The 10,943-nt window shown below is 32.0% G+C and overlaps 1 protein-coding gene across 1 annotated transcript; it reads left to right on the top strand.

Moving 5' to 3' along the window:
* Positions 1-3,734: 3,734 nt before the first annotated feature.
* Positions 3,735-6,027, top strand: LOC123706342. Its single transcript, XM_045655554.1, has 3 exons — positions 3,735-3,959; positions 4,110-4,281; positions 5,296-6,027. Exons 1-3 carry the CDS (start codon positions 3,735-3,737, stop codon positions 5,526-5,528), a joined length of 630 nt encoding a protein of 209 aa, XP_045511510.1. The 3' UTR covers positions 5,529-6,027.
* Positions 6,028-10,943: the final 4,916 nt, after the last annotated feature.

Raw genomic sequence — 10,943 nt, 5'->3', positions numbered from 1 at the left:
CACTAATTAAGGCTGGTAACTATTTAACATGGTTATGACAATTCATAGGTAAAATTGAGCTGAACCCTGTTCTATATATACCTACGTATTAATAATTATAACAACTCCATATCTCATTGTTCAATTACGAAGAGATAGTTCACCAGACAAAAGCAATCAGTTAGTTTATCTATCGAATTAAATAATGGTCAGATAAGATTTGTAATGACGGCACGGGTTGTATGAACTACGAGATAAAGTATATTAACATACACTTAATAAATGAAAATAGATATTAATGAAGGATGGAAATTTTTACTCATTATATTATGTACTTACATTGTGATAGAAGCATAGAGTAAGTGTAGAAGTACATACAATATTATTACGTAAGGTACTAATATAAATAATAGTAAATTTATTGGTAATTTTTTTAGGTAAGTGTAGAGGTGCGCTGGTGTGATACACATAAATATCAATTATCAACGTTAAGAAAAAATTAAAAGCCGTGTAAATTTCCAATAAAGCACCAACAAACATACGCTATAAATCTTTTAATATATATATAGTGAACGTTCCTAGATTCTTTATAAATGTAATAAAAATGCATAAACGTTATAAAGATTTATATTTATTAACATGTTATTACTTTCTTGGGCAAATAATTTCCAATGCTATAACATTTTCAACCATTTAAACTGGGTATTTTTTACTTATATAGATACGATAGCATATCAGCACTTTTGCAATCCAATTTCTTTTGTTTAAACAGTTAAGTGAAATATTGGAAGCCTCTGTAAAAATCTATTTGGTACACGTGTAATCTAAAGATTTCTCCATTTAGGTTATTGAATAATACATACTTTTTATGGTTATTATTGCAGGTTATGTAACCCCAGTGCGGTGTGGGCTGCACTACGGCATGTTATAATTCTCTCCGTAGGAATACATTTGTATTTTAGATAGAGAATGTTATTTAATACAAAAACTTTATTTATATTTTTCATTTGGTTTACTTGTTTGATTTTAGGCATCAGTGAATAAAACTGAAATGAGGTAGATAGTATGCACTATGCACTTACTTCTTGCATTTTCTACAAATGTACTGGGAAAATTATTTCAGACAAATAAAATATTGTCTAACTCTCTTATGTTTTAATTACGTACAGTAAAGGTTAATAATAGAGTCGTTCAAGTGTATTTATCATAACAATATAGTACACAATTGCGGAAATGTTATCGTGCTTTGTAACGTTTGTTAAATGGGACCTAGAGTTCTTGCCCAGATGTGTTGTTTTTGCAAGTTTAAACACAAATTGGGTCACGCTCACACCGAGTTAGTAACCCCACTCCATAGTCATTGAATCAGTGGCTGGATCAAAGTGAAATCTTGAGTTCCATTATGGGTTTTAACCTACAATAGGACATGTAACGTCTAAAATATGTGTTAACATTATTTGTCACTGTTGTTTTGTGATAATTACAGTACAGATAATAGATGTAGGTATATAATGATCATCGATCGATTGTTCTCTATAAAATTCAAAAGTTACGGAAAGAAAAATTTAACTTCACGATCACCAACTGAAAGATTTGCGGTTACTTTCCGACTCGACAAGATATATAGAGTATATGAAACCATAATATTGCATTGTCATCTGACTGACATATAGAGGCTAAATTTCAGCTCAGTTGAACATCGGGAAGTGGGTCAAATTCAACTTGTAACATTTTGATTAACCACAGATACCGGTTCGGGTGAACCCTACCATCACTCGAAATTATAATAAGGGCGCTATCCTAAATTATTTTCTACATAATTATTTTAGAAAGCCTTTCTTGCAAATATTAGATATTAAATTATATTACTTACCCGTAGCCTGTAGGTATCAAATAATGCATTCTATTTTTCCTTTGACAAGCAGCATTTTATAGTACCTACCTGTGGTTGATAATAATTTATGATGCAAGATACCTAGTAAAACTTACTACCAATTTTGCCATAAAAGTCTCTGATTCAATTAATTAATACATAAAGATATATATGTCTATCAATATATAAATATTCGGTAGGTTTAAAAATGTTCGGCTGGACCGATTTTCATTTAGGAATGAAATTATTTCTCGAATGATAATTAAGTATTATTAATTATTGTAATATTTCAAAATTTTAAATTTAATTATTATATTTAGAATGTTGAATACATAACGAAATATAGATACTAATAGTTAAATTTATTTGCACGTTATGCATACGCGCGGATTCTGTAAAATGTTAATTCGGATTATATTGTAATAACTATTGTTTACGTTCAAACCGCTAAAGTTAATTTGAATTTTAAATGACATTGTACCGTGTACGTAAGGATAATTAATGAGATTTTACAATATTACATTTTTGTGAGTTTTAAGTGTGCGTGCGATAAAATGTGGTCTTAGTTAATATTATGAATAAGGAAACATAATATTCTAAGAGAGGCAGATAGAGTATCCAATATTAGACCTTTGTACCCGATACGCACGAACTTTGTAAATATTTATATTTATTTGTTATTAGGAAAGGAAAACCTTGTTGTATTTTGATCAAATGTAGCTCTATTTGTAGTAATGATAAGAGAATAACATAAGTCTAGATATCTGGCGCGGTGGGTGACATGATATAGAGCTTGCAGTCGGCCAGGAGCCTCCGTTGAGGATTACACTCAATCCATTCTCCCGGTTTGGTTATAAATATAACTCTCAAAGGAATCTTATATTCACTTTCAATTCTCTTTCAGAGTACTCTGCCCACGTACAGTATTATTCTCCATTTGCAACTTCGCTTATTTGATTTATTTGTCATTTTTAAAACCCATATGACCGACACATGGTCGTATTTTTGTGTTTTCAGTTATCAATAATAATTTAAACTTTCACAATGATTGTTGAATATTTTGACCGGAATATATTGTTAGTAAATACGCACGAAATATCATTATGAAATGAATTCTGTGTTCAAAGAGTATAAACTCCCTAATTAGAATTCGATAAATAATTGATTAAGTTTTAACATATATAGGTTTCATTTCCTATAATTATTATTTTTTTACATTCTTATATGGGCACTGTACGTCCACTGTTCAGCTATTATCTCCATTGAATATATAAAGGTAGACCAACTTAGTTAGTTTTAATTACCTTCCTATATTGAGACATTTCTAGAATAAATTTTATTTATTAACCGACTTCAAAAAAAAGGAGGAGGTTATCAATTCGGCCGGTATATTTTTTTTTTTTTTTATGTATGTACACCGATTACTCCGAGGTTTCTGAACCGAACCTTTCTTTTTTTGTTCGATGCGGGATGGTGTCGAATTGGTCCCATAAAAATTTTATTCGGATAGGCCTAGTAGTTTTTATTTTATGAGCATTTTTGTCTGTAGGTATTTGTAAATTTTGCAAGTGCAAGTTTGAAGTCGGTTGTTTTTAACGCAGTTATCACTTGTTTTTATTTAAAAATTAAAAAAAAAATTAAATACTTAGTTACCCCAATTTATAATAAAAGTATTTATGTAAACCAAACTAGAACGAATACAGATTTATCTATATAAATATACATTTATTAAAACACAATAATGTTCAAAACATCTCTTCTAATACTTTAACATATTTAATCATGCCATGTCTGAAATAATCGAATCTTTGAAATGAAACGCGAATATAAACCCACGTAAGTAAACAACGAAATGAAATAACAAAGGGAACAGTAACAAGAAATGTTTTCACGAATCGGTATATTTGTAATAGTCTTGTTCCACGCGTTGTCAGGGTTTGGGGATGTTTTGGCTATAAGCCTATTTAATATCACCACCTGCGAGATATTTGAACGAGGGGCCCGATTCGATCCGTATGCAGTCGTCGATTCTCAATGGAAAATTATATATTTTTGGTCAGACAACACAGAAATAAATCCAATTATATTCTCCTTGTTATCCAAGAAGGTATCTGAACTATCTTACCTTAATATAAAGATAATCACCAAAGTACTTACATGTTTTATATAATTTCTATTGCACGTATAATATAGCTTCAATATACCTAATTGAATTATAATGTAACTTTTGACATTCTCCTTTCACCTTTTTCTGTAGAAGTTGGGTAAATTTAGAGCAGTAGTAGAAGCTATAGACCCCTACATAACTGTTGAGTGGCACAAGGCGACCCTGTTGATGGAACCGCGGCCCGGCGTTCAAGTACTACTCCTTTACGCAGGGACGCCGGGTGCCTTCCGAGGGCTTGTGAAAATGGAACAACGACGGAAAGGTGACTTTTATTTATAGTATTTTATTTTGTCTTTCACGTAGAAATTTTTCAGAAGACTTTTAAAATGTAGTATCTTAGCGTAGTATATCTTTCCTCGTTTAATATTGAATTGTTTCTTTAAATACATGACACATGGTTAAAGCTTACAGCACTATTAATACGTAAGTAAAATCGTCTTTGTGGTGAAATTAGCATTTTAAAGTTTTATCTGCGTTTTCTCTAAATACCTAACACAAAAGATCCCTTAGAACACTTACACTAGTAGCTGTGGCACAAGAGTTTTCCTTCAATCAATTCTTTCAAGCACTCATCAAGATGGAACATCGCAGTAAAGGTACGGCAGTAATATTCGCAGTAAGTACTTACCGCGCGCCATTTCCGCTCCTAACTTCCACGACTTGACTCATAATGATAATAAACCGACGGTTTTTAAACGGTTTTTTTCTCATGATGGTTGCTAATGAACATAACAGGGACGGTCGCTAGTCGTTTGCAGAATATCAAAAATAAACAAGCTACAGAATTTGATAAGAAAACAGACAACAATAAGTTAATTTACTATTCGCAGACAATCACGACGCTAGTAATTACAAAAAGATGTGCAATAATTCGATAACTACCATAACAAATACATATTTTACTTTACAGGTAGTAAATTAAACTTTATAATTATTTTATAAAAAATATTCATTTAAAATTATTGTATTGTACCTACCTATTAGATTATTTTGTTTCATACCATAGTACATATATAACGGCCGAATAATTAAATTATTAATAAGATAACATAATTAACTATTATTATGTAGTTAATCATAAACAAATTAATATTTAATGCAAACGCGTAATCTGCGTTGGGATAAATTATGTGACAATGCGGTGGCTATGTAGTCTTTCCATACATAATGCATAATTATATTCATAACACAAAGCTACTCGAATACAATAAAATCTTTATTCGAAAGAGACCTGGTATAAACTTTCGATTCTGACAATCATTACTTTTTATTTCAGTGCGCCCACACCCAGAGCCCTTAATAAAGTTCGCAGATCTTCGAATAAAAATGGAGGGTCAATATATTGGCATGATGTGTTGTGAAGATATGACAGCATTTGTAATGGCTCGAGTCGATGAGGTGCCCTCTACAGAAAGAGATTGTGTAATCGCTGCAGCAACATTAGGTCTCGAAGGACCCGGTGGAAGATCTTATTTATACCTTCGAAACATCACACGCACTGACCTTTAATAATTATTTTATCGAAGCTGTATAGATGAATTTAACAATGTTGATAAAGCCTAATCGTATTTTCTAGATTTATACAAATAATGACCTCCGTAGCGGTCAAACATAGCAACGCGGTTAGCCTCAAAGTGGTTACGACAAATCCACGTACCACTGAACTAGGTTTTAGTCGGTATTCACCTCATACTGTATGCCTACGAGCCCATATGTGATTAATGCGGTTTACCAGTGAAGTGTGTCTTTGGCTCTTGCGCTTAGAATAATCTATTCTAATCTAACAACGAAGCATAACCAAACAAGTTATCTAAGAGCGTATATTGTACGAAGTAAGTATTAAAATTGTTGTTTGCTTATGTACGTCTAGCGCCGTAATTACCTTTTGTTTCACGTTCCCTCGTTTATTATACTTATCAATTTTCTGTTCAGCTTAGAGTTAAATTTTCTACATCACTAGGTAAGTGGTGATATATTTATGTTTAAGACACAATATTATGAGCTAGAATTTTTGCGAATTTTTGCTTTTGAGCGAGGATTTATCCAACCTTAAAATAAACTGAAACCCTATTAGAGTTATAAAGGATTAATTCATTGCCTGTACATCTGACCGTACGTTCGTCTGTCTATTCATCTATCGAAACCATTTTCTCAGAAACCTTGATAAATTTTTAGTAGATTACTTATACAGAATACCTTTATACCACAATCTACATTATACATTAAAATCGTGAAATCTTTCCCATGAGAAAGGAATTTGAAACGCAAGTCTTGGTATAAATAAGGGTACTGTAAAACGATCATTTAACGACATGAATTTTATCTTTGAAAACAATTCTTTTCGACTAACATCCACAATCAGCCCACATTTAGATAAAAAAAATACGTGTTGCACTCGAGGACTGCCGCGGTAAAGCTATTGCATAGCATCGCTTTGCCGGTTGGAGTGGGGGGTGTTAGGTTTTTTCGTTACGCAATTTTTACATTCGGTCGCCGCGCTCAAGGCCCGCGATAAAAGCTATGCAATAGCTTAAAAAATTGAACCCTCTGTAGATACATATTCTTTGGCATCTTTTTCATTTCTAAGCTTATCTACTTTTGTATTCCAATATACCTATATGTTCAAGATACTTGGTTTCTTCACAATAAATAGATTAAGGTTTTCTCTGAACACTTGTAAATAAGTTCTTCAGTTGTACATTCACGTTATCACAAATAACAAACAACATTTTCAGGCTCGCTTGGTTTCGAACCCTCGACCAACTATAATTACAAAGGTGCTTAAGGCGGCGGCACTTAAAATCACTGTGCGGCCATTGCTCCCTTAATTTATATATATAATTAATTGATCGGCAAAGTGTGGTAACAATAACCGTATTAATCGTTTCGCAGGTAATTTACCGTAATAAATTATGATCAAGAACAGCAAATACAATTTCATGTATTAGAACTCGCTTGCTGTATTTCAATTAGCTTCATATTCATATTTATTCATTCTTGCCGCTGTGCTTGCTATATAACAATTATCTTGCAAATTTTATGCAACAAAGACGATATTTATTGAAACCACCTCCCAAGATTTAATACATAATCTCCATAGAAAGCATTTTTAATTTTCCCAGAACGATGCGACACAAGCGATATTTGATATTATAAGCCTCAAGGCCAATAACGGTCTGACTGCTATCTCGAATTTTCCTATATTCAACAGAATAAATTTATTTCTCTCCGAAGTACACTAGACGTCAACAAATAAGGTTATTTTTCAATAGAAGGATTTTATTCTTTCATTTAGGTAAAGTAAGTAAGAAAAATATTCCTTTATACAGAAAGCAGAAACTCAATTAAATTATAGTTTTTATCTGAAACTGAATAGGTACAGTCTAGATATCTAATTTTAAAATCACGGGGCATATATACTTATTTCTCTCCAAATATCGCTTTTGTAATAGAGATAGAGATAATCCCTGATTCTGGACAGAGATTTTAATGATTAGATTTCACAATTTAAATGTAAATCAGTGTTTGAAAATATTTTTTTTAAATATAAACTTTGTCTTATTTTAACCTTCCATACATCCGTCATTACGCCAGCTTCAGAAAGACACTTTAATAGTTCTAAGTATAGAATTTTCCAAGTAAATCGTATTGATTTACTTGGAAACAAATATATAGTAATATTCGCAATCGTGTGGCTTATCCTCGCTATTAACTTACATTGATTATCGAAACAAATTTAATTAATTATCTCTTTTACCATAAAATCGCAATAAAACTCATAATTCTAATAAACTCTGCATGAAGAAAATACATTTAACCACTATACATTTAACCACTATACGTATACATATCATCTTCGGAGGCTCGCGGAATATGACAGTTGCCGAACAATGACGAATTTTTCTATGCGCATTATTAGTTTGGTAGTACTGTACACAGGTACATTCTGATGTACCCTATTCTCATTTCCTTTGGAAATAATCTGAAACATTCACACTTCGACAGTCCCTCGAATCCTCTGAGTTTTTGTCAACAGTAGTTAACTACTAAACTTTATTTTAGAATTTTTTAAAGATTAAAATGTTAAAAATGTTTTAATTTCAAACTAGGTATCAAGTACCTAATGGGGAAGAAGAAGATGAAAGTGTATTTCTTTTTTTTCAACTTTTTTACGCTTACTGCTTAGAATGGAATAGCTTTTCCAACTAATAACATACACACGTGAATAGCGTAAATAAAACTTTGCAGTAGTCTACAGGGAAACATATAAAAAGTAAATATTTTACTTAAGTTTAGCGAGCTTGCATTTCCTAAAATAAATTATATGGATAAAACTATTTAAGACCTCTACCATTATTCATGAAGTTTTAGGTTAATCTACCTGGTACGGATTAGTATGGAAATATTTCTTTCAGTTGCAAACCTATGCATGTATGTACATTGTACAACAAAGTAAAATTTCGAGCTTTGGTTGGTTCTAGAATATATTTTGTATCAATAACACTTAATAGTTTTAACATACTACCGTTCTCGCCCGATAGTTCTCAGTCGTAGAGACAAAACTGGGTAACTGCTTGGTACCAAAACTGTTAGGTGTATTTCCGTAAATTAGACAAAACACTAGAATTTATTTAGTAGTCATCCCGATAAAAGACCGCCTCCTTGGTGCAGTGGTTAACGCGTGAGCGTAGAACCAAGGGGTCCTGGGTTCGATTCCCGGTGGAGACGAAGAAAAAAAAATGTCTCGGTCTGGCAGGACACAGAAGGCTGATCACCTACTTGTCCTTAAAGAAAATCGATCAGTGAAACAGATGTATAATGCATCTGCCCCTTAGCCCACTAGGGGACATGGGACTTCACATCCCGATAAAAAGCTTATAATATGAAATATATTTCTTACAAATAATATACGTAGTTTGTTGGAAGAGATATAGTCAGCCATGAATTTTAATTAAAGTTACTGAGAAAGCTAACATATCAGATTCATTTTATACATACGAAAATATGTTGTGGCCAAAGAACTGGTATAAGCATTTATAATTAAAACTTACCGGATATTGTACCGCCTTAGTGCATAATAATGCTAACCTCCATCGCTCATTCGCTCAGCGGGAGGCCTCTTTGAAGCTTTGTGTTTATTAAACTTGGTTATAGGCAGTAGACCAATCGATCAATATGAGTTATGTATGAATTTCAGTAAGCTGAATAATTTCAAAATTAAGCAAATTTCGATATTACGTTATAAGGCAATTTGGGCGTACCCGAGTATAGTTGACATTGAAATTGCTGATTTATAATGTATTTAGTTTAAAACCTAACTTATATGGTTTACTGTATACTTATAAGGTATTCAGTATACTAAGTATACAGTATACCATATAAGTTAAGTTTTATACGTATACTTTCTTTCCACTTATTAGTGTAGAAGTGGAATTGTCAAATCCAAATTATTTATGTGTGATGGTAAATCAACGTCGAATAACAAAATAGCTCCTGTTTAATCAAAAACTTATATTTTATGTAACAAATTAAAATATTTTTACAAATTATCAAAACACAAGTTTTAATTTTAAAAATTTATTTGTATGCCAGCACAATAAAGTGTTAATAAATAAATAAATAATACATGGAAATACATAGCATGAACGGAAATACAAGCTAATAAATAATTTCATACGTTGTCACGTCAATTTCTTTGTGTATTATATAAGAAACAAAATTCAATAACAAAACACATAACCCTAAGCCAACTTTGTACCTTTTTCCCTCATATAATCTCGATAACATATCTCCATCAAGTCGGTTTTCACCTAAGTCTGTGCAGTCCAAGTCAATCCCAAACATAATACGGATTCAAACAGTAGTGTCCTCATCACGTCTTCCCATTTACAGTATTTCGAAGGAATTCCTATTAGCACTTGGCTCTCTGAAGGAGCTATAAAAAGTTCTCTACTAAATGAATGTTTTCTGAACCCTCCAAAATACAACGCTTAACTTACAATGTTGAAAAGGACCATAAAGCAAACGTAGCTTTATTGTTATGGCCGTCATTCGACCTCACATTGAAAAATATTAATTAAATTTTTACCGTTGATATACGAACATGCCAAATTATAAACACCTGAGTCTAATATGAAGTCGAAAACATTGTACGTTTCATTTTAAAACATTACCTTCTCTAGAATCATAAATTTAATTGTTCTTTTTTCGAGGAACTCAGTGTATATTTAATATTTTATAGAATATTTATGATTTGTGTCCGCATTTTGAATGTGTCGGAGTCATACATCCCACAATTTTGATAAGGCCTTAAAATTCGTCTTTTGTATATTTCGGTAAACAAGCACGCATTGACAACGCTTGGTTATGCTTGCAGAGGAAGTACTTACCTTGGGAAGTACCATACCCCCCACGGAATATCGGTGAAATAAATTAACACGTGAATGCTAGGTACTGTGTTTTGTATATGATAAATGGGAGAGCCGGAGACCTGTATCCCTTTCCTTAACAATACTTTCTTTAGGGCGATGGTTATCGCCCACCATCAGACCACGCACTCGGTTTCCCACTCTGATATAAAAATATAACTTTACCATTGCCGTAAGGTTTTGGTAGGTATAATGTCATTTTATCCATAAGTTACTTTAAAGAACTCTAGAACAGTATCGCATTTAATTTCCGATAGAGAAGAGCTTATGAAGTGAAATAACAACTTTGTAGTTGATCGCTATCTGTTTTGATACCTGCTGAAGAAACACAATCAATATATTTTATCTACTAATAAACCGTTCATAAAATTTATCAAAATTGAAAAAAAAAACATTGAGAGTTATTTATTAGTTAATTATTTATTCGCAAATATTTGTCTTGAATATATCTTAAATCTCTATAAACTCCATCTAATTATCTTAATAGCTACCTACT

Source organism: Colias croceus, chromosome 3 (assembly GCF_905220415.1).
Source record: "Colias croceus chromosome 3, ilColCroc2.1".
Taxonomy (NCBI): Eukaryota; Metazoa; Arthropoda; class Insecta; order Lepidoptera; family Pieridae; genus Colias; species Colias croceus.
The sequence above is the reverse complement of the archived record's forward strand: the minus strand, read 5'-3'. Positions and strand labels throughout refer to the sequence as shown.